The following is a 24,052-nucleotide window of genomic DNA, read 5'->3' as shown; positions in this document are numbered from 1 at the left end:
AGATCCCAAGACGTCGAGCGATTCATGGCTTGGCCCACATGCATGTAACGTTGACTTTTGCACGTTGCCGCTTGTCACGGCTGCAAGACAACATCCCAGATGGCCCCCCTTCCTTCCTTCTTTCCCCAGTCCATCTCCAATTAAGAACAAGGGCAAAAAAAACACTAAAAAAACTTGGCCACTCCTGTGTCTCGTTGATCCACGCCGGCGTCGCGTGGAAACCGAAAGCCGGCGAGTCGCCCCCCGTCCCAGATTGAGGCTCCGAATATGCTAGTGGAGAAGCCGTCAATCGCGAAGCATCCTGGAAGCCTGGCCGGAACATGATGCTTGATGAAGAATCTATGCCAGCCACTTGAGAGAGGCAGAGTCCCACTGAAGCCACCCAGACGACATTGGCCATCACTCGACGACACGGATGGTACAGGGTAGCCTGGGCCGCTGCTGCTGGCTGCATGTGCATGTGGCCTGTAATGTTATCACTCTCCCCAGACTGACTGTTGGGCGGCCGACGTTGAACCGGCCATTCAACCCCAGACCTCCCAACACGTCCCGACCTATCGATACTTCTGGCTCGACATGGAGCTGGAGACGGCTTACCAACATTGAACATCTCGGCCAACCAACATTGAACCCCAGTGTAGATTGAGACTGCGCCAACACGCTCAGATCTGCCGAGCACTTGTCCGCTAGTTCTCACGCGCCTGTCCTTGCCAGCCCGTTTGCAACATCGTCGAGCTTCGCAGAGCTGTCCTGCAGCTTCCGACTGCCGACTGCCAATTGCCATTGTCCGTCATCAATTGTCCATCGTTCCGCAAGCCGGACGGCTACTATGAGTGTATCAACGTGAACAAAGCCGCAGTCGCCGTCCCTGTCCCCGTCCCCGTCCCATTCACCATGGCTGCTGCCAACCTCAACCCCAAGAAGCCAAACTCCAGCTCAAGCTCTGATGGGAGCGACCTGGACCCACTGTGGCAGAACCTCGACTGGTATGTTCTTTTTAATCAGATATCTGTGCTGTGTACGGAGTAGAGCCTGTCCTTTGTTGGGTACTATGGCCCAATGTCTGCTTCAATTTCTCAATGCTGCCGTGGCTAACGCTTCACAGGGCTGTTGGGCAGATGCTGATTATGGGCTGGGATGGCACTGAAGTTACCCCTCAGATCAAAAGTCTTATTGAAGATCACCATCTTGGGTCCATTATTCTCACGGCTAAGAATTTGAAATGTTCGTTCGGACCCCTTTGTCGTCTCTCTTATTCCGTTGCTGGCTGTGGAAACCCAGCCTGTTGTGCTTGCTGGTTTGAAAAAAACACGTCCCATCTCAGCCATGCGATGTGCCCTACATCTATTACCCCCATGTGTAGCTATATGCTATATTTTCATCGCCAACTGTACTAACTCCAAGGACTAGCTGCCCAAGAGACTGCCAAGCTCGTCCAGGAATTGCAGACCATAGCCAAGAATGCCGGCCATCCTCAACCACTTCTCATCGCTGTGGACCAGGAAAATGGAGGTGTCAACAGTCTTTTTGACGAAGACTATGTCTGCCAATTTCCAAGCGCCATGGGCATTGCCGCCACTGGACGCGTCGAGTTGGCCTACGAAATCTACAAGGCCACGGCTTCCGAGATCTCAGCTTGCGGTGTCAATCTCATGCTTGGTCCCGTCTTGGATGTTCTGAACAATGCGAGGTACCAGCCGCTCGGTGTTCGTTCCACCGGGGACGACCCCCAGGAAGCCTCACAATATGGCCTTGCCGCATTGAATGGTATTCGCGACGCCGGTATTGCTGCCGCAGGAAAGCATTTCCCTTCGTATGGCAATTTAGACTTTCAAGGTTCCAATTCCGCTGTTCCAGTTATTACCCAGACATTGGAAGAGCTGAGCCTCAGTGCTCTGGTTCCATTTCGAAATGCGATTGCAACTGGCAAGCTCGATGCCATGTTTGTTGGCGGATGTGGTATATCAAACCCATCTATGAACGTTGGTCATGCATGTCTCTCCGACCAAGTTGTCGACGATTTGCTCCGCAACGAGCTGGGGTTCAAAGGAGTTGCCATCTCCGAATGTCTGGAAATGGAGGCGCTCAGTCATGATTTGGGCGTACAGAACGGTGTGGTCATGGCGGTCGAAGCGGGTTGTGATCTTGTTTTGCTATGCCGTGCTTATGATGTCCAGCTCGAAGCGATCAAGGGTCTAAAGCTTGGTTACGAAAATGGCATCATCACAAAAGATCGCATCTTCACATCCATCAGACGAGTTCAACATCTCAAGTCGACTTGTACTTCTTGGGCAAAGGCTCTCAATCCTCCAGGCATCTCACTTCTCTCCCAGCTGCACCCATCGCACGTGTCGCTATCTCGCCGAGCTTATGATGAATCCATTACCGTTATTCGGGATAAAGAGAAGATGCTTCCTCTGTCCAGCTCCATGCATCCCGGAGAAGAGCTTTTATTGCTTACGCCTCTTGTAAAGCCCTTACCTGCCTCGGCTATGACCAAGAGCTTGCTTGAGTCTAAGAAGACTTGGTCGCAAGCCCCAACACAGCATGATTCCTGGGCACATAAAGACCGCGAACGAAGTGCCATAATGAGCGGTGAAGGGGTGTTCCGTGAGTTTGGAAAAAACCTCGCCAGGTATCGCAATGAAAAACTGCTTCACACCAGTTATACAGCAAATGGTGTAAGGCCGGGTAAGGAAAATTTTCATCCCCTTGCAGTTCTTTTCAGGTGCATTGCCAGTGCCTAACTCCAATTCCAGTTCATGAAAACCTTATCGCTAGGGCGTCTTGCATCATTATCGTCACGGCCGATGCCAACCGCAACATGTACCAGGCAGGTTTTACAAAGCACGTGGACATGATGTGTTCGATGCACCGCAGCAGGGGAAACAAGAAGCAGCTGATTGTAGTTGCTGTGAGCTCCCCGTACGACTTCGCTATGGACAAATCGATTGGCACGTATATTTGCACTTTTGACTTTACGGAAGATGCCATGTCTGCTTTGGTCCGTGTTCTCGTTGGCGAGATTACCCCCATTGGCAGCATGCCCGGGACTCTTCGCAAGAGCAAAAAGGTTCTCAAATCCCGACAGCACTGGCTCGTCGAAGAATATGACCGAGCTCGCGACTATGCCGGCTTGGAGGATTTGTTGAAAGCCGTTCACAGAGCTAGTGCGCCTGACCTTCATTTCCTCAAATCCACAAGAGCCGCTTCCATGGAACTACACCTACCGAACATCAAGGAGAGTCATTTTGTAGTGAGGAACAGCAGCACGGGGGCTCTTTATGGATTTGTTGCTACATACTTCATTGCGGGCGTCGGTATTATTGGGGCTCTGCTGGTCGATCCGAGCAAGCGAAACGTTTCTATTGGGCGATCTCTTCATCGGCGAGCATTGAAGAGCCTCAGTCAGCAGCGAGGTCTCAAGAAGGTCCAAGTCGGAATGTCATTTCCCGGAGTTTTCCTTGGGATCCCTCTGGATCCTGAAGCAAACACCGTCAAGGAGTGGTTCAGCAACAGCGGATGGGACACACAGTTCCCTAGGCGTTTGACGAATATGATCATTCACGATCTGCCAAATTGGGTCGCCCCTGAAGGACTGTTGCAAAGCATTCAGAGGGCCAACATCAGCTTTGATTTGATTCATGGCCTGGAAAACGCAGAAAGTGTACTGCATCATGTTCGTGCGAATGCTAACCCAGAGGTTCTTGAGCTCTATACGTATGCGCTCTCAGAGAATAAAACATGTGGTATTGTCAGAGCCAAGGATCCATCTGGCAATCTGATTGGCACAGTCATAATCTGCCGACAAGGTAGTCCTCTGGTGACATATATTCCACCTCTGCTCTCTGATCGCGAGGATGTTGGTGGCATAATTGCCCCAATCGTGCCGTCAACGCCGCAGGCAACACTAGTACTGCAGGGTTTGGCTCTCATGGGTGTTCGCCAAAGCAAGGGCCACAGAGCCTCCAAGGCCGTTTTGAGTTGGGTGCGTACTTTTCGCCATTGATTAAATTTGCGATAGCTCTCTAACAGATACAGATTGTGGACGATGCGTTTGAGCCACTCGTAGCGATGGGATTTGATATCCTGCAGGCATTTGAGGAGATTACAAACTCTCCCGAAGTGTAAGCGACAACATTGAACAGAACCACTTGGCCACTGTACTAATGCGCGCGTAGGTGCCAGACGTGATCTATGGACAAAAGGGCCCCCCTTCACCCCCTTTTTTATGCCGGGGTGCGTTTGACGTACATGATATCCAGTGAAGGGAGGATCATGATTGCTAGATGCTGCGTCTGATGTCTGAAGCGTATGAAGCCTTTGTAGGAGGTATTGGATGTTTTGATACGATGGCATTGATGTGCTTGAAGTTATATACCGTTTTCTTGGACAAAGGGGGTTACGCGGCGAAATTCGGACGAGTGCACCTTTTCAGTTGACTTTTTTGTGTATATATTGGCTTCCTATGCCCATTCTTTATTATTGCGACATTGAGGCTTATTTTCAACATGAAGCGAAATGGGGTTAAACCTAAAGGCATTACGCAACCATCCGAGCTAAATACTTGTTCTCATCGTAATTCTTCATAGGACCATCATGTACATAGCTACTTACCTACTTAAGTACCTCGGGTAGTGAAGTGTCTTGCTGCTTGTTTCCACAAGTGCTTGTCGGAGGCGGCACACAAACTAAATGCGGCACTGGGCCATTGCATGCTGCATGATTTTATTACAGGGCAGTATTTTATGGATACTGGGTGACTGGTATATATCGTCATTTCTTCTCCTAGAGTGTCGTAGGGCATGTCAGAGACTAGGCGCTGAGGAAAGGTGACGTACGTACCCAGTCCAGGAACGGTGCCGCTTAAATATCGGCAGAGTCTACCTCCGGCGTCGGCGAAAAAAATGGCCCGACAGTCCCTGCTTTTAATTGGTCACAGTTCTCAAAATGGGCCGGGCTTGTGCAAGTGCTCTGTAGGAAGGAGGTACGTACCTAGACGCCAGCCGCTTGACTGGTCGCTGCTCAGCTCCTCTGCGTCTAGCGAAAGTTGCTTTTGCCGCTGTGGGAGTGGTCGCCAGTCCCCCTCGCTTTGGTGGTCACGCAGTCAATTTGCTCCCTCTCATGAACAGCGCCCTCCGCAGACGTTAATTTGCGATTTTATAACATTGATACCCATCGTCATAGCGAATGAAGAGTTATCTCACACTTTAAGGCTGCCGGGTACTACCTGCACATCAGCTTACGGTCACAGCGCTGTGCTTCCCATCACGGATCTGGCGCCAGTCTTCTTGGCGTCTTCACTCTCGGGCGGTCGAATTCTCCAAAATCAGACAAGCCGCCCAACATGGCGACACAGCAGATCCTGTTCGCCGAGACAATAGCCGGCATGAAAAAGGCCTTTAAGAGGAAGGCGTATGGTGAGAAACCTATGAAAACACCAGTCTTTCTGCGCGCTGGCACAAAGCTAACCAAAAGTCTGCTGGCAGAGTCAGATTCCGACTCCGAAATCGACAGCTTTACCAATCGAGGCCACAAGCTCCAGAAGAGGGCACGATTTGTACACAAAGGGCATTTGGCGCCGGCCGCCGGCCCCAGTGCATATAAAGAGGTACGCATCATTGTGTCGCTCCTCCGAAATACGACTTGTCGTTGTGCAGTCTCCTAACGGGTCGCTCCCCAGGCTGTCGACTACGCCGGCGTTCGACGGAATATCCTGTATCGCAACCCGCCTTTGGTAGACGATGAAGGCTATGAGATTACGAGCGACGATGACGACGACCGAGTAGGAGTCGCTGAATTGGCCGCCGCCGAGCTCAATCCGTACTCCAACATTCGCCTAGAACGTGAGTCGGCCACTGGCGTTTTCGAGAGCCAAGTATCGTGACCAACATTTTTGACATTTTTGCAGATATTCTAGCTCCCCTCACAGCGTCGACCGAATTGCCACACCACCCGACACTTTCCAAGGCCTTTACCTCGAAGACTCTCAATGAGCTCATCAACCAAAGCTGTACACTCATGCGGAAAGAGAACCAATCATTATGGGAGGTGAGGCACTTATGGACTTCGCTTTGTGGCGACGGCGTCTGGATGCCCTGCGAAATGATGATTGGCTCGAACGACATCGATTTATATTCAGACGAGCATGTGGCCCGTTTCCTACAGAGCTTGCCGAATAGCGGCGGCTCGGCAAGATCTTCGGTTGCAGCAGTGAATGGAGATACAAATCCCTATAATTCCAAAAGCTCGGTATATGGGCGGCAGGGACAACTAGTTGGCACCACTGCCGACGCCGACGTATCCATGATGGATGAGACCGCCGCCAACAATGAAGAAGAAAAAGGCAAGGACAAGGAAGCTGCAATTAAGAGTGAGCCGGTCGGGGTGAAAGTTGACCGGGGCCCAAATGAAACAGAAGCTAACAATGGGATTGCCAACATAAATGGCAACGGCGATGCCCAAAGCAAACAAAATGGAAATAACGGGGGTGTGACAAGTGACGCACCGAAGGAGCAGTCCGCAGGACAGTTCTCGTCGGAATCAAAATCACCGTCCTTCATCCACCCAATATTCCTTCCGCCATCAGGTGCCAAACCTGATAGGAACATGGGTATTCCGGAAAATGAAGCAGAAGATATCAGACGGTTACTGGCACTGTACGTGCAGAAACAAGAAGAAGTGGCCAGAGGGGCAATGAGGCTACACCAAGGCTTGTTGCGGGCAGAAAGATTGCGCAGCAATGTACTTCGCTGGTCCAAAGCAGAGGCACATTGTGGGCCGAACCGGGACATGTCTGACGGCGAAGATTGGTACGATAAAGAGGAATGGGGCCTGACGGAAGATCTAAAGAAGGGCCAGGATGAGGAGGAGGAAGATACGACGACGACGGGCAAGAAGACAAGAAACCGTCGGGCTTAGCACTGATACTAGAGTTTCGGCTGTGAAATAATGGCCCCGGCAATTATAGATAAATGATATCCACGAAGCAATCCATTTAGGATAGTATGTACATTTCTTGCTCTCGGGGAGGATGAATAAATCAATGGCTGAGTTGGGCAGCCAAGGCCCAGATTTCATCGCACTGGGCTTGGCAGAAATGTCGACTGAGTGATTCCAATGGATGGCTTGCGCTCTAGTAGTAGCAGCGACTGCCCTGTTGCTGCCTCGCCGAGAGAAAACCTAGAGTTGTCCAAATCAAATATCTCCTCCCTTCCAGGCGCGAGTGACTGAGGAATACGGAGTACATACCTACCTAGGTAGGTACCTACCTAAGTACTTACCTAGGTAGGTACTCATGTGCAGTACATACGTACCGGTGAGGATGCGTTGTAACTCGTGACGGTGGACACTGCAACGGCGCTTCTCCACAACGGGACGGAAGCCTCCACGCAACCCGAAGCAAGCGGCCACAGAGGCACGAATCTGAGCTTTGTAGCTAGTATTTGAAATTATGGCATACATGTTGTGTTTGGAGTATACTCCGTACGCGATGGAATAGAATTCAATCAACTACGCGGGGTACCAAGGGTGCTCGGCCGCCTTTCTGTTCGTATTCACGCAGGCGAAAAGGTAAGAAGCTGCTGCGGCATGTGACGGCGGAGCTCCTCAACGAATTGGAGGTCCAGTCTGGTGACATGCACCCGGGTGGCCCCGCTTAGCGCCCGTTCCAGTGAAGTCGAAGGAAGCTCAGTGTCGCGCCGCGCTGGTGAGCTCGAGACATGGAGCTGCCCGCCGATGACGCCAGGCTCGCCTACTCGCGGCGCTGCGGCCTGCCCATCAAATGCCAATCAATGGCCACGCCCAGCCAAACAAGGGCATTCTGGGCACGTCAAGCTGCCACGGCTCGTCTAATGCTAATGCTACCTTGGCTCTCGTCTACATTTTCGCAGCTTCCTCATTCCATCTCTTTCATCCTCATTTTCCATTTTTCGCTCTCCTGCGTCACCAAACCAGCACGACTTCTGTCCTGTTGAGCATCGCCCTCTCGCTCAATCAATTGTCTAGTGCCTCGCATGTTTTCCCGCTTCTTGTGACAGGTGGTTTTTGTTTTCGTTTGCCGCAGTCTCACACCCTGTCCACCATGACGTCGTCTCTGGGCAATCTCATCGACTATGTCGATTTCGACAAGAGAAGCCTGCTTGGTGAGTTGCATGGAGCCTTGCTCGCCGCCGAGCGAGAATAGGTGTGACAGTGTTGCGCACAGATGACGAGAACGCCGTGACTGATTTGCCGTCGTGCTTGGGTGAAAACAGTGTCCGCGGCCTCTATTGCTTTTAATCCGCTGTGGTGGAAGTGAGTTACGCCTGTTTACGTGCCTTTTCGTTTGTGGGAACATCTTTGCGCTGCCTCAGTTATCCGCGGCAGTGGAAAAAAGAGAGAGAAAAAACAAGGTTTGCTAACGAAGTCATGTTTCGTGCCTCAGCATCGTGGCTCGACAAGGTTTGCCTTCCCATTGCCTGTCCGACTACCGGGGCTCCTCCAAGGGTCGTCGCCAGCTACCTTCCACGATATACCAACTGACACTAGAAATGCTGTAGAGTATCACAACAAGATCCTGACGAAACTATTTGGCGGTAATGCCAAGGCCGCCAATTATGGCCTTGCTGTAGCCATCTTCTCCCTCGGTCTCTTTCGCGACTGGCTCTACAAGGTTGCATTATTGGAGCAGCCGTCGCACCCCTTGCTAGAGACTATCTACTCGCAGGCTGCTGCCTACATGTTGTTTGCTGCCGGTAACACCCTCGTCATTTCGTCGACGTACCGTCTGGGAATAAGAGGCACCTTCCTGGGCGACTACTTTGGCTTCTTGCTGGATGAAATGGTGACTGGCTTCCCCTTCAACGTCACTGGTGCTCCCATGTACTGGGGCTCTACCATGAGCTTCCTGAGCACTGCCCTGTTCTTTGGCAAGCCGGCCGGACTCTTGTTGACGTTGTGGGTGTATCTCGTTTACGTGGTGGCATTGCGATTCGAGGATCCCTTCACAGCCGGAATCTACGCCAAGCGGGACCGTGAGAGGGCTGCTGCCAAATCTGGCAAGAAGCAGAAGTAAAATCCCTCTAAGGGAGTAATTCGTGGCTCTGGTTCGATAGATCCACAAACTCTGTGTTACACTCGTCCAGAGACACTTGATGATCGCGTGTTTAAGCATCAAAGCCGAAATCGAAAGTTCCCAACCTCCAGCTCGATGACCAAGCTAAGGTGGGGGAGAATATTTGCGATGCGCGGACATTTATACCCGGGATTGCGATATATAGTTTGGTTGTACAAGAGGCGTGTTGGGGGCCGTCTTTCAACTGGCTGCGAGTCGGAGAGGCAAGGGGGTAACCAGGGGAAAAGAGACGAATAGTTCGTTGGCTCCATGGAGCGGGATGCATTGCCGATGTCAACCAGTCGGCATGGTGCAAGGGGATAGAAGAAGATCCGTCGACAGAATGGACACATGAAAATACATAAAGAAACCGTCTCCGGAATGGAAGTATTATGGACCTCAACTGTTAGAGTGATCTCGTTTTATAAGATTGAAAAGTTTGATGAATTCAGCGGACCTGACCCTTGCGTGATGCACTCGGACTCTATGTTCGCAAGCGCAAACTCGACCAGCGGATTTGCCACACCATGTTCTGCAATACAGATTACACAGAGTAGTTGCATGTGCATGCCTGAAGAATTATTGTACAACGACGGCGCCTTTGATACACCGTTTGGCTGCGCAAATGCAGGTAGCAACGTGTTTAGTTTTCGTTGCTCAACTAGAAGGTTACACTGCAGCAGAAAAGGATGGGCTCGAGCAACGCCTGGGGTCATCTTGGCAAGAATCGACGTTTTGTCGGAATGGAGTAATGAACGTCTTGACCGCCATGCCGAATGTTGTCAATACTTTCAGACGCAGGAATACGGGATACCTCGGCGGGACTCGTTCGGTGAGAGGCCAATATTACGGCGGAAATGCAAAAGAACCAACGACGAGCCAAGGGGGAGACAAGGTTAAAGCGACGCCGAACAGTTGACTTGAAGATCCATTCTCAACCCACCATTCGGGTCAATGGGTAACACGGCGTGTGCTGACGCTGACGCAGCCGCTGATGCTCGTCATTCTCTCTATACCATCGACGTACTTTGTACTCCGTACAAGTCTACTCCGTGCCAGACACCCAATGGCTCTCCCTTTTGCACCGATTCTGTCCCCCGTCGCCCAGTGACGTTGACAGGGCCCCGGTGCGACCGGGTCGTATCACCAACCTCTTCTCATCTTCATGCGCGTTATCAGGAAGAAGACGGCGGCCGTGCGTCCCCAGGGCTCCAGCGTTGGAGCCACCAGGCAAAACGGATCTGATCCATCAGGCAGAGCCAAAGAGCGTCCCCGTCTGAGCCAACGGCCACCAGCGGGCGGGCGGATACACAAGTGTCGTTGGGAGCGGAGAAGAAACATCCATCGGGAATCGAGTCCGACCGGCTGCTGTGCCGGAGAGAGGGGTCGATGCGGATGTCTAGTTCCGGCATCACCTAGATGTGCAGTGGTGCGGTGTAATAAGGCATTCTTCTCGCCATCGGTGGGGTCTATATAAACACCCGTCGAGGCTCAAGAGTTGGATTGTCTTGGACAGACAGTAACCTGCAGTTGAGTCTAGTCACACGACATCCACGCGACGTGGAAGATTTTGTTTAGCGAAAAAAGAGAGCGGCAGGCGCAGGCAAGTGCGAGTGACAACATTGAAGAAGTGTCGACTAGCTGGTGGGTCCAACGTCGCGACTTCCTCGATTGCAGCAGCTTTTTGCCTGTCGGGTAACCCCGGAGCTGGCCTCGAATTCCATCGGCAATTCTGTCTGGGAAAAATCTACGTTAGTGCCCAAGAAGAACAAGCACTTGGGTCATGCTCCTAAAAAAAAATTCCGTACGCTAACCTTTTTTTTTCCTTTGTTTTTTTGTGTAGTCATCTCGTCCTGTGCTGGAGTGCCGTTTTCATATAAGCCTGCATAGTTCGCCAAGACTGATCTTTCCTGCCATCATCCCTGTCGCTGTCTTGGCCTCCAATCCATAGACAGCAATTGACAACCACGTCCCGGCATAGACGAACAGGCGACCAGGAGGCGGCTCTTGTTGCGATAGTTGCCAACATTGGCAGGGAGCCTTTGAAGAGCGGGACAAAGAGAAAAAGTCAAACTTAAAATCGATGGGTGAATGGATGGCGACACTACGGATCGTTTTCTGCGCTTTGTAAACTTCCATCGAGGCAGGCGGATACTGGCATTCAAGAGGAACTTGTACACAACACCTCCATATTTTCTGGTCTTATGAACGGCAATCGAGAGCTGCGATAGATATGGATACGCATGGCATTCAGCGCAGTGATGCGCAGCAAGAACAGTCTGATTCTTCGGCGGAGAAGAACCCCGTCGTCGTTGATAACACGACTATCAGATCGAGGCCGGGGAGCGCGAATCGTGCCAAGAAGGCCCTGGAACGGGCCAAGCATGCGTTTTGGACATTTGGCACGTTTGTTGGGCCGGGATTCATGATTTCTGTGGCGTATAGTGAGTTGATCCCAAATAATCTCGACGGCCAGAGCCATTCAACCGCCTCTCCATCAGGACGACGCAGTCATCACAAAAACTAACATGACACAGTCGACCCCGGCAACTATGCCACCGATATCGCAGCTGGTGCATCATACCAGTACAAACTACTTTTCATCGTCCTCTTGAGCAACCTCTTCGCCATTCTCCTGCAGTCGCTAGCCATCCAGCTCGGCACAGTCACAGGCCTGGATCTCGCATCAGCATGTCGTGCGTATTTGCCGCGCTGGTTGAATTACTTGCTGTATGGTCTGGCTGAAGTTGCCATTATCGCGACGGACATGGCAGAGGTTGTGGGTACCGCCATTGCCTTGAATCTTTTGATCCCTAAACTGCCTCTTGTTGCGGGATGCGCATTGTCTATTCTGGACGTCATGGCCATTTTGATCTTTTATAGGCCAGACGGCACGATGAAGGGCTTGAGGTTATTTGAAATGTTTGTCTGCTTGCTAGTATTGGGGGTCGTAATCTGCTTTTGTATTGAGCTGAGCATGATTTCGGGGAGTGTCGGGGAGGTATTCAGAGGATACGTTCCGTCCAGTTCGCTTGTTGAGTCGCAAGCGTAAGTCTCTCATCACCTAGCCCTCCATTGCAGTTGCAAGATTTGCCGGACTAATAGCGGATAGACTGTATCAGGCTTGTGGCATTCTCGGAGCAACCGTCATGCCACACAGCTTATACCTAGGCTCTGGTATTGTCCAGCCCCGTCTGCGAGAGTTCGACACCAAGCACGGCCTTATACCAGAGGAGCTAGCCACTTCTGCGTCTTCCGCTACCAACGACGAATACCTTGATAAGGGAGTATATATCCCATCTCAAGCCGCCATCAAACACTCACTCAAGTACTCCATCACCGAACTGGCCCTTGCACTCTTCACCTTTGCCCTCTTTGTCAACTCGGCCATTCTCATCGTAGCCGGCGCCTCTTTATATCAAAACCCTGACGCGCTCGAAGCTGATATTTTTGGCATCCATGACCTGCTGGCAAAGAGCATCTCGCCCGCTGTGGGTACAATCTTTGCCTTGGCCCTTCTTCTATCTGGCGTATCGGCAGGCATCGTGTGCACCATTGCAGGCCAGTTGGTCAGCGAGGGTGCCATCAGGTGGAAACTCAAGCCGTGGCTCCGTCGGCTCATTACTCGCTCCATCAGCATCACCCCGTCGATTATCATTGCCGGAGCAGTAGGAAGGTCTGGGCTGAACACGGCCTTGACAGCTTCACAAGTGGTTCTTAGTTCTGTGCTGCCATTTGTCACTTTGCCACTTATTTACTTTACCAGTCGATCAAGATACATGACTGTTTTGCCGGGAATGGCACGATACTACAATGAGGATGATGACAGAGGTCGGCCAGGTGCAAATAGTGCTGCTGGTGTCAACATGGCGAATCCGTGGTATATTATTATTCTGGGGGTACTGGTGTGGTTAGTCATTACGGTGATGAATGTGGCCAATTTGGTATTATTGGGTTTAGGAAAGTCTGGTTGAGTATGCCTGGCATTAGTTAAGAACAAGCGTTATGAAGCGGCTGTTTGGTGATTACAGATGGTACTGATTTGGACAAAAGCATGGGGAATGCGGTATACCTTGGTGCTGGTTACAGCTAGTATGGGGCGTAGTGTTGTACTGGAATATAGTGTCATATAGATTTCTTCATCCTTGAAGCCTTCGTATTCAAGATGTAGCTGCCATATCCTTGTTTTCTGATGCAAGTCTTGGGCTCGTGTGTCGTGACTGGTGACTCGTCAGTCCATGCATGTCATGGCAGGCGTGATGCGTGCAGCCATGAACCCGCACAGCGCATGGCCGTGTACAGTGGTGTACAGATCAGGTAGGACAGACTCACATATAAATAATAACATGGACAACCGATGTTGCAGATGACAAAGAGGAAATTAGCCGAGAAGAGACACCAAGACTTATTATTACCCACGGGTATGCCCCTCCTTCTTTCTTTCTCCCCACCTCCGTGATCCGTCATTGTTGCTTGTCCGAATTGCCGACCAGCTCCCAAGCTCCCAAGCTCCCAAGCTCCCGTGCTTCATCACCCCGCATTGTCCACGTCCCGCCTGCAGCAAGTACTAGTTTGAGCTCCAATTCCGAAACCACCTTCCACGTGCGCCATCATACGACGACGTATCCTGCCAGATGGTGCTTCACCTCCTGCATTCCCAGGTTCCGCTGTGACGCAACAAGCCCTTTGTTTTTTTTTTCTCAATTCTCTGTTAGAACCGAACCCCTCACAAAAGTGTCCACGCACAACAGGCATTCGCGCATTGCCCCCACCTTTGTCGTATCACCGACCAGGACTTTCTGACGCTGCCAAGAAGCTTACGAGCGGTGTTGAAACAGCTCCCTTGTGTGAAGAGGGAAGGAGCTGCGCACATGTCCGAGGAAGTCTGAAGAAGCTTGAACGAGCTATCAGGCTAGCCACCTATCTATATATGCATACCTAGGTACATATATACATCAGGATCTTGCATATCGGAGGCGTGGGAAATACTAGCCGTCGCGGCCGCCTACCAGCCAAGAAACGTCGGCAGCGATTGCGCCGGATCACCTCACCATGTTTCAATCGGTATGTTTTTTGTTTTTGCGGCTCAAGGACTCAGCAGGTACTGGGTGACGTGGCGTGTCAATTCTGAGGAGTCATTTGCAGCCTCTCACGACAAGCAAAGCTTTGCTAACACCTTGCAGAAGAAGCCGTACTCGGCGGTTACCGTCACCATCGAGAACCTCACCTCCGAGTCCTACGCCGAAGAAGACCTCAGCGGAATCCCGGACCTCGTCGAAGTCATCAAGCTCCAAGCTTCTGGTCCACCCGAAGCAGCGCGCGCGATCCGCAAGAAGCTCAAGTATGGCACAGTCCACAGGCAGATTCGAGCCCTGGTGCTACTCGATGGACTTATCCAGAATGCCGGTTCGCAGTTCCAGCGCGCGCTTGCGGATGAGCCGCTGTTGGAGCGTCTCCGGGTGTGCGGCTCGTCGAATTTGTCGGACCCCGCCGTTAAGAAGAAGTGCCGCGAGCTCTTCCAGGAATGGACGCAGTACGCAAACGTTCCCGGGTTGGAGAGGGTTGCGCGGTTGTACAGGGTACGATGAGCACTGGGCTGCGAAGACCTTTCCTCCTTGAATGTAGCCCCTGTTAACTCGGTCTGCAGGAACTCCCCAAGCGCAAGGTTGGTATGAAGCGAGAGGAGTCCAAGGTCATCCAGGAGACGGAGAACCCGTTTGGCGACGACGAGGAAGAAGAGGCGGAGCGAGCCAGCGAGCAAAAGAAACAAGACATGCCTGGACCGTCGGGAGGATACCATCCCGCCACTGCTCTTGACATGCAAGATGGCGGCGGCGGCGGCAGCAGTGGACTGAAAAAGTCCAAGGCCAAGTCCAAGTCCAAAAGCAAAAGCAAAAGTGGCCGCAAATTTGACCTTGAGGCTGAGATGAAGAAGATGAAATCAGTCATTGCAGATGCGTCTATGGCGTCGACAGCATTGATGAATTCCCTACAGACTATCAATCGTGAGAAGGAGAGGATCTCGGACAATCGAGCTGCGACACAACATTTCGAGGCCTGTAAGCAGCTGCGAAGGAGAATATTGCGATATGTAGGTTCAACCCATTTGATTATCCAGATGGGTTTTGGTGTATAGAACTGACGTGGAGAACTCTAGATCCATCAAGTTGAAAACGAGCAGTGGCTAGGTGCACTACTTCACGCCAACGACGAGCTTGTCGATGCTCTGATGGCATACGAGCAGCTAGATCACTCGATGGAAGCAGATAGTGACTCTGATGACGAATTGGCAGAGCAAACTCACATGTATCGAAGTATGTGTAATACTCCTACCCTAAGGCACGCCTCTGCCTCTTTGCACGTATACTTATATGATTTTCCAGTGATTACAGAAAAGGCTCAGGAAGGCCGGGCAGCAGCAAAAGACGTGCCGGATCTGTCGGGGCTCACACTCGACACCGCTTCCAAGCATGCGCCTGCCAGGCCTCCTCGTCCTGTAGCACCAACGAGACGGTTGTCAAGCGCAACAAGTGAGGATGCGGAAGAAGAGGAGCAAGATGACGACGACGACAATCCCTTTGGCGACAAGAACGTCATTTCTACACCATCAGCTGAGCAGGGGGAGCCTCGTTGGTAGCAGCTCGTTGTGAATGAATAACGATGCATTTGGTTTTTTATCATGTCTTATACTCTCCCAGTAGCAGAGCTCATACGAAGTATTTACACGTCAACACGATGGTATCCAAGCATACAGTTACCCTAGGCAGGTTCAGACACAATTTGGAGCGCCTCCAATATGATCAAAGACGACTAGAATTCACAAATCCAATGAATGCCACATTTGCCATCTCCCCTCCCGGTTAACACGCTTACCTGGACAATCTAGGCTTCGTTCATTCCCTGACAACTCGACGTGTCAAATTACTGCGGAAACACACACTCCCATTCCACGCCGCTCAGACCAACACACGGCAAACGCTAACTCATCACGTTTGCTTCCGGCCAAGCAACAACAACGAAAAGCCCCCGGGCAAGGGTGGCGAAAGGGGTGTTCATGTACACAACACAGCTGGGCTCTCTGATATATTACTGCCCCCCCCCTTTTAGAAACACGCCATTGGAGTTATCAGGTTCCCAAAACAGCGGTGAATCAAAAGCCGGAAACCCCAGATCCCCCAAGCCCGGCCAATCTCTCCCAAAAGCGGAACTAGACAACTGCCTTTTGTCATGGTGAGGTGGAAAAGCGAAAAAGCTCGTTCCCAAAAAAACGCACGCACCGCAAGGCGGGACTGGCCTCGGGCACGAGCGCTCCAGAACCAAATTTGATTTATGTTTTTTTTTTCACAGTAACTGCTTCCTTCCTAGCGGCTTGTCTTTTAAAATAAAAGGTTCCCATGCCAAGAATGTAATTGGATACGCATGAGGCGCGAGTGACGTATCAGTACGTACGTATGTATGTATGTGTGTATGTATGGAGTGAGGTGCAGCAAGGTCACGTTTGAAACATTTCGTCCTGTTGTGAAACCCGTCCGTCGTTTGTTGCCAACAGTTCTTGCTTCCTTTTTCCTTGACAAGAGGAGCAGGTGTTTTGCGTGTACTAGTATATGTACTGTGTATATTTTCTTCTTCTTTTGCTCTTATTTTGAATTTTGAAAATACTAATACAAGTGTCTAGGGGAGATCCGGGAGATGGGACCAACGGTTCAGGCAGCAAGGAACACTTGGTGGCTCGTTCTCTGGCCGGGGGACCTTCCGGGAGCCTCTTTGTTTTTTTTTCCTTCCTGGCAACCCCGCAAGGAGGGGGGTTTGGATCTTGTGATTCATTTTTTTTCCCTTTGTTCCTTTTTAGGTGTTTTGTTTGGCGTGCGTTTCCGAGTGGACCGCGATATGGATGTACGTACGTGGTGGGCGTATGTATGCATGTTGGGCTGGAGGGAATGCGGTGTTTTGCCTGTTGGGAGGAGACCGGACATCCGAGTACTTTTGGGCTCGGGGGCGTGTGAGTATTGCCGACGGGGGCTGGGTGTGCTAAAATTATGGGAAATTGTTGTTTGCTAGGCGGTTTTGGATCTTTTTGGAAAAAAGACGGTCAAGTTTTTTTGCGAAGGGGGGGGATATTTTCTAAATATGGGCTTGGGCTTGGGCTTGGTGAGAAGGAGGAGGAAGGGGGGGAAGACAAACTCGGCGCTATTTGCTGGGAGGCGAGGCTGAGTGAATCTGGGTGAGATATCTGGCGAGAAGGGCTCATGCGGTGTACAATAATACATATACAATTCATTTTTTTTTATATCTTGTGGTTTCTAGATCTGAGCTTGGATGCGGCTGTATCGTATTCTGGCCATGGCGACGGAGGAGCGGCGGGTAGATCGCATCGAGATGGCACGGTTTGCACTTGGGAGCTAGCTTGTGATAGACTTGATGGGTTTTACGATGACTCGCTGCTGGGTGATGCTCATGACGTTGTCTTTCTTTTTCAGGGGGCAGCATGCCCGTGGATGTGAGGCATGCTTCTCCATCTCATGGCGATGCGGATGTCTGGGCGCCCCGGATAGATTTGGGGCGGTGGTTCAGGGCTGAGGGCGTGCCTGGCCACTGTCTTCTGGCTGTGAACGAGCTGTTGGGTGATTCGTGTACGAGTCTTCTCTGCTGTTTTCTCATCTACAGCGCTCATGGGCTTTCTAGCCGGCGTTTTGCTACGATTAGGGGTTGGTCGTAGAGGACGGGTCGGGAGAAACAAACCATCTGGCACTGGTGAGTTCGCGGTCCTCCCACTCTGTCGTTTACTGTACTCGGGACATGAATTCCCCTTCTGCACTCGTTAGCTGTGAAAGTGATATGGATGCCAGAGTATGCCGGTTCTCTCTATTAGTACGAGGCGGGGAGGGCGAGAACAAGGCAACGTACATGATGACTCGTCTCTGTTTGAATGCTGCGCCCCCTTTCTTGGTGGGTAAATAGTCGATGGCATTGGATGTACGCATGTCGTTGCGAAGGTGTATAATGCCATGGACGCGGTTGGGCTGGGCATTATTCAAAATCAATACATGTTGGGCTGCACAGCGTCGCCGCCTCCAGGTGGTGTCGACTATATCGAGAACCACACACTCGTCAAGATTACCACGGGCAACAGCTTTGCTCTACAAGCCTGACTTGACACATTTCAAAAACCACATGGGGGGTCGAATACCACACCGGCTGCCGCAAAGCATTTCATTCCATCATATGGCGACCCGACTTACTAGCCAGCCCCCTTGGCAAACCCCCCGGACAGCCCGGCGACTCGTCAAGGCCATGAATACTCTCTCTCGCGCATTATGACAGTGGCATCTCTCTGCTACGTCCACAGCTGGCATCCTCCCCGGCTTACAAGTACGGTAGAGAGGCAGGATTGCAGTGCCGCATGACTCCCAGCGACTAGCATCGTCACAACCATTTGCCGCCGCCAAACGCGGCACAGTACGTAGTGGCAGCCCTTGGCGTTCTATCCGAAGAACTCGTTCATGTGCCAATAGGATCTGATCCAGGTCCAGGATAGTATGTGCCCATCAGCTCCAACATGAAGAAACAAGGCCCGTCATCTCCGGCCCCAACCTCTCCCACCCCCCCTGCCCCCCTTACGGCAATAGTATGCGGGGATTTGTTTCCCGTGATGCACCTTACCGCCTATCGCGAAGACGTAATATGTAATTGGCATTTGCATTAGCAGATAGTATACCGAATCAAGTTTGTTATCGTGGTGGCACGACGCAGCTGGCCATGGAGTTCTTCTCATCGCCACCAGCTCTCCACACACCCTGTGGCTCCCATTGTACATGCTCTGGGCTTCTCGGTCTCGAGGCAGATTTTCGCTCTAGACCCATGGCTTGTTGATAGTATGTGATGTGTATCCTTGACTTGCATGATGGCGTTGCAATTCTTCCTCCTTGGCCGCTTCGGGCTGCAAAGTCAAACTTGCCCAGTCGATTTCAACTCGAGAAAGAGCGGTCTTTGGAATGCAAACGCCCAGACAAAGACGCCATAAAGGTTGTTTGGTTTGGGCTTGCTGCAAAAGTCCTGCGGCTGTCACCATGACGGCCCTGCATTGGTTACTGTGTCCTTGATATCATCTCAGCCACGTCGATCAGGCTCCCCCTCGAGGAGCGGAAAGCACAGACGGACAGCCTCCCTAGGCAGATAGCCGCCGCAGATTGCAGTACGGGACTTGCCATGTGTTGGACAGAAGGACACCAAGAGACACTGGTGAGATCCGTAGCCAATGGATATCTTGATGCTGTGTACTCGCATGCTCCCCTTGTCAAGGCTCTGGTGCTCCATAGTGTAGTGTAATTCAAACCGGCAGTGCCAGATCGAGGCATCCCGTTCCCGAAAGGTGTCTGGTCTTCCTGGGTAGTGCGATAGAGGCCGAACAGCGAGGCACAGACCGTCTCGCCGGCACAGCAAACAACTCCCATGCATCTGCCTTGGCCTTGGCAAAGGAGAGAGTGCTGTCTGTCGTATCGATACATTGGGTCTTGTTTTCCGAAACCTTGCCCGGAGACTTCTGCTGCCAGCGAAAGAGGAAATGTATGTACTGTATCAAGAAACAAAGCAATACTGCACAGGACATGGATTACTAGCATACATATTAGCATTAGCCGCTTCCACCAACGCCGTCAACTCATAATTCGTAGAGCTCGGTACCAGGATCATGGGTCTATTCGCCTCAGACCTGATACTACTCAAACGTGATCACGGATCTTTGCCACTGCAAATGCAGTGCCAAACCTGAAGTATACGTACCGTCTTTTGAATGTTGGTAGCGTGTCTTGATGGACTGTTCTGGCATCGCTTCCTTGGCGACTTGGAGGATGGACCATCAAGTATGATAATACATACAACTACATGGTTTCTCAAAAGGACATCCTTACCGCAACGGAAAGCACCCGATAGCATTATGAGCAATCTTTGGGTCCTTCGTAGGATCAACTCCGTTTGTTGGCCAACGCTGGTGCGAACTAGGCTTTCTTGCAAGAGTAGATGGCCCGAGCGTGAAAGAAGTTGCCAAAATGGATGCTCTCTTTCCAGTCATGCAGAAGCGAGAGAACTAAAGGAAAAATCAAAAGACAATTCCACAGAATTTCTGTCAAATCACGGGTATACATCAGAGTCCCTCAACCTATGGAAACTCCTCGCTTTACCACGCCCAGCGATAGTAGCGTCTTCGCTAGTGCAGTTGTGATGAGATAAAGCTCGATTCATGGCAAGCACGCCACGTGAGGAGGGAGGTTTGAAGCAAGGCCGTCGTTTACACTACTTGGGCTGCTTGTCTGACCGTCCACTGACGCTGCCGAGCCGTATCAGCCACTTCGTTTAGGCCTCGATGATGCAGTGCCTGGCAAGGCTCATCACATCCCACTTGTGATGAATGGTCTTGATCTGGGGCTCCTCACAACTGCAAAAACAGCGCACTGTGTTTTGCGATGCGTGTCTCGGCCGAGGTGGTTACACGCAACCAAACAGGAGCAACACGCAGCCACGAGGATTAGACGCTCCGACGCCAGCTGTAGGCACGAGGCGGAATCAGAACAATAGGCCCGGTTCTGTGGCGCGTGGCGTTATTGACAGCATTAGTATTCGGGTGGCCCGTCTAGTCGTGCAGTTGCTGAAACGACGGAAACCATGCTGGGGTAAGCGAAAGCTGGTCGACATTCTCGGATGGAACACGCCAGGGACATTGATGGACGGCTAGTTGCTGATCCTTTCTTGCTTGCTTGCTTGCTCGCTCGCTCAGCGAGGACCAGCGACATTTGTGAACCCTCGCGAATCTCTTCTCTTACATTGCATGCTTCTTGTTCTTAGCGTCTGCCGTCGCGGGCGGGGGACGGGACTGGGATTCCGCGAAACGAGCTTGCGGGGCGAATGTATGTTGTATGTAGTATGTATGTATGCACAGTACATACTAGTGCTCCCTACTCCGTGCATACAAATACTATATTTGTTGCCACAGAGCAGCTACAAATGTGTATTGGACACTCGGTACATGGTGGAGCGCTTGAAAGGCACCGCAATGAATCCACGGTGGCCGACCCCCCCATGCCCCCAAAATCTTGCCCGTGGTTGGCTGTAGGCAACTTGAAAAGTCTAGAACAATAGTTGGCAGTGTTGGCGGCAGCTGGGCCAACCGCGAGGCAACCGACGACAGGCGCTCGTCTTGAATCTGATCTCGCTGCCGAGAAACCCCAAGCCTTCGTCGCTGTAACCTGCTGACAAGGATTTGCTTTGCCCGCCTAGCTGTTGCTCTCATCACTGCTGTCAGGAGTCAAGCAGCCATCCGAACAGGGCATCCGGAGAATTGAAACCGGCAAGCGCCGCGTTGTGTGGCCTGTGTGGCCAAGCTTGACGGTTTGCTGTCATACAACTAGACAATATGTACAGTAGGTATGTACTACTTGCAACACCTGGCTTTCCGTATCCCTGCACACCTGCAACCTTGGGGCCTCTGGTGCGGTGCTTAGTACAGACGGTGGATCGGACGAGCCGGACGAGAGACGACGTCCTTCTGGAAGACCCCAAGAATGTGCATCAAACCAGGCTGCCGGCAGACGGAGGCATGCTTGCCTGGTCAGGGGTGTGTGTGTCGCTCTATCGGGGGCTGTCGCGCAAAGGGGCCGATAAATGACTACCGGACAAGCTCTCCGTGCTCCGTACCTCAAGCCAAGCTTGACCTCAAACGGGGAACCGGGCAAAAAGGAGCTTGGGCCCCCGGTCGCTGGGTTTCCAGAAGCCTTCCCCTGGTGGTTTAGGTAACTCATGCGTGTAAGTACTACAATACATACACACACGTACGGAGCACCGCGCGGGCTAAAGTCTAGTTAGTATTTGTAATGATGGGGGTTGTCAGCGCCTCCTTCAAAGCCAAACAAGGCGGCAGCCAGCAATGGAGACTCGCCTGGTCAAAAAAGGCTCCGCCCAGCCGAGTTTATCCCTCTGTGGCAATCTCTCAGGTATGTGTAGAGGAACAAGTTGGATAATAGAGTGGTTATTCGACTCGTGTTTTCAGGATTAAGAGAGTGGCTTGGTTTCGCCCGGAAGCGACAACAAGGTTGAGGGGTGCGGCCGTCCCGAGGATGGGGCCATGTGGAAATGAACTCATGCTGAGATAGAGTGGATTGCCCATGTGCATTGCATTGTTAGCACTGCTGAATAGACAAGAATGGCGAATGGCTTGCTTCGAGGCAACCACTTTCTTGCTCAACACCTAGCCATGACGGTGTGTAATGGCGTTGGACCCCTGCTTGCCATGCCATCTCGTCTAGCGGCCCAGGTTATTGTGCGTACTCATGTATAGTAATCCGTCCTAGATTAGATGCGTGAAATTTGGGCACCGGCCAGAGTACCCCGTATCGAGTATCGAAATTCCAAGTCATTGGCCCGAATTCATTCTTCTATGAGTGGCCTATATTCACTCCTTTCCCGACCAAGTTGCTCCATCGGGCCCAGACTCATGTATGTAAGTGCATGAACTAGGAACGGGTTGGCGAGTTGATCCCATCTCGTCCTGTGACGGCTGTGGTGGGGACGTCCGTCCCATCATCAATGCTCAAGATCCGGCCGATCTTCTGTGCGAATTACTAGTACTGTACATATGTACTCCCGCCCGACGTAAAACCATTGACAGCCAAGAAACCGGCGAGCTTAGCGGCCGTTGAGCTCGTTCATCTTGGCCACGAATGGGTAGATCCGACTCTGAGACAGTGATTGGTCGGGTTACGGGTACCACACAAGCATCTTGGAACAACACGCCGACGAGTTCCTAATGCAGCATGCCATACTACAGATGTATGTATATGTATGCACTACCCTTCTGGGTCAATAGGCTAGATGATTGTTATCAACCAACTGAGTCTCGTTCGACAGCAGGTGTTGGTTTTGCTTGCCTGCCTGTTTGGCATGGTCCCCTCAACAGCGAGGACCGAGTACTGTACAGAGTGCCAAGTGATATTGCTGGAGGAAACCTTGGTCCAGGGCCTCACCAGCATACAGTATGGTGCTCATGGGGCTGTCAATCGTACTTTATCGTCCACGTACTCGTCGAGGTGAGTCCTGGAGGGGCGAATGTCTTTCACACTCGTTTGCCAGAACGACAATAGTGGCAAGCCACGAGCTACCTGCCAGGTCGGGAGATGAGCAGGGATGTTCTGGTGGCACCCATCGGGCTATTTAGTAAGTAGATACTCGCACTACTCCGTACTGCATGCCGGATCTGCCGTGTCAGGAGAATCCGTTTCAACGACAACTGCTGCCCGGAGAAGCAACAAGCGCATGTGGTACCCATATCAGTCAAGTCGTTTGCCCATTCGAATCCACTTCGCGCTCGGCGGAACAATACACTACGTGTATCGCTGCATGGCCGCATACGGGTCTAGTGTCACAGCGACAGCCATTAGCACCCTCCCCATGATAGTTGAAGTCCAGACATGGCGCAAGCCGACTAGATCACCACCCTGTACCGCACACACCACTAACTGACCGATCGCTGGACAGCATTCGGAGAAAGCCTGGGGTGGGAAAGCGGGCCATTGATCTTGGCTTCTCAAGTATGCTTTGAGGTGTTATTCACGTCCAGCCTCCTAGACACTGGTTTTTGACTTATCAAACAACGACTCTCTGTTTATCTTGATTGCATCAAAGGGGCCAACACGTCACACAGCGCAAAATGTGGGCCAACGGTACCCTTCTTGTCGCGATCATCTGACAATACGAGGAACAGCAGCGACATGTAGTTATGTGCAGGCGATTCCGACAAACAGGTCGTGGCTTCGTGACAAAGATGAGAGCGACAAAGGGTTCCTTTCTTAACAAAGAAAGGAAACGCTTGACCCAGGTCCTTTTGCTGTACAGTCTGGTGAATCGCCATCTATCTCTTGCAGTTTGGTTGCTGAACAGAAGTAGCGAAGGCGCTGCTTGGCGGCCGCTGTG

General features: G+C 51.7%; 5 protein-coding genes across 5 annotated transcripts; all 5 read left to right on the top strand.

The window, feature by feature from the left end:
* Nucleotides 1–894: 894 nt before the first annotated feature.
* nagZ_0 (Beta-hexosaminidase) lies at nt 895–4,194 on the top strand (the record flags this gene model as incomplete). The annotated part of the gene is made up of 6 exons (XM_014691735.2): nt 895–986; nt 1,106–1,224; nt 1,411–2,691; nt 2,760–3,988; nt 4,042–4,127; nt 4,182–4,194. The coding sequence occupies 6 exons, from the start codon at nt 895–897 to the stop codon at nt 4,192–4,194; spliced, it is 2,820 nt and encodes a 939-aa protein (XP_014547221.2).
* Nucleotides 4,195–5,347: 1,153 nt separating this feature from the next.
* On the top strand, nt 5,348–6,921 carry G6M90_00g038640 (uncharacterized protein; the record flags this gene model as incomplete). Its single annotated transcript, XM_014691734.1, has 4 exons — nt 5,348–5,420; nt 5,490–5,611; nt 5,684–5,846; nt 5,912–6,921. The coding sequence occupies 4 exons, from the start codon at nt 5,348–5,350 to the stop codon at nt 6,919–6,921; spliced, it is 1,368 nt and encodes a 455-aa protein (XP_014547220.1).
* Nucleotides 6,922–8,083: 1,162 nt separating this feature from the next.
* Nucleotides 8,084–9,055, top strand: chol-2 (Phosphatidyl-N-methylethanolamine N-methyltransferase; the record flags this gene model as incomplete). Its single annotated transcript, XM_014691733.1, has 2 exons — nt 8,084–8,144; nt 8,541–9,055. 2 exons carry the CDS (start codon nt 8,084–8,086, stop codon nt 9,053–9,055), a joined length of 576 nt encoding a protein of 191 aa, XP_014547219.1.
* Nucleotides 9,056–11,327: 2,272 nt separating this feature from the next.
* SMF1 (Manganese transporter SMF1) lies at nt 11,328–13,068 on the top strand (the record flags this gene model as incomplete). The annotated part of the gene is made up of 3 exons (XM_014691732.1): nt 11,328–11,538; nt 11,632–12,142; nt 12,207–13,068. 3 exons carry the CDS (start codon nt 11,328–11,330, stop codon nt 13,066–13,068), a joined length of 1,584 nt encoding a protein of 527 aa, XP_014547218.1.
* Nucleotides 13,069–14,146: 1,078 nt separating this feature from the next.
* On the top strand, nt 14,147–15,731 carry lsb5 (the record flags this gene model as incomplete). Its single annotated transcript, XM_014691731.1, has 5 exons — nt 14,147–14,158; nt 14,278–14,673; nt 14,742–15,185; nt 15,252–15,408; nt 15,478–15,731. 5 exons carry the CDS (start codon nt 14,147–14,149, stop codon nt 15,729–15,731), a joined length of 1,263 nt encoding a protein of 420 aa, XP_014547217.1.
* Between the last annotated feature and the right edge of the window lie 8,321 nt (nt 15,732–24,052).

The sequence above is a fragment of the Metarhizium brunneum genome, chromosome 2 (genome assembly GCF_013426205.1).
Source record: "Metarhizium brunneum chromosome 2, complete sequence".
NCBI lineage: Eukaryota > Fungi > Ascomycota > Sordariomycetes > Hypocreales > Clavicipitaceae > Metarhizium > Metarhizium brunneum.
This window is presented reverse-complemented; position numbering and strand designations above follow the sequence as displayed.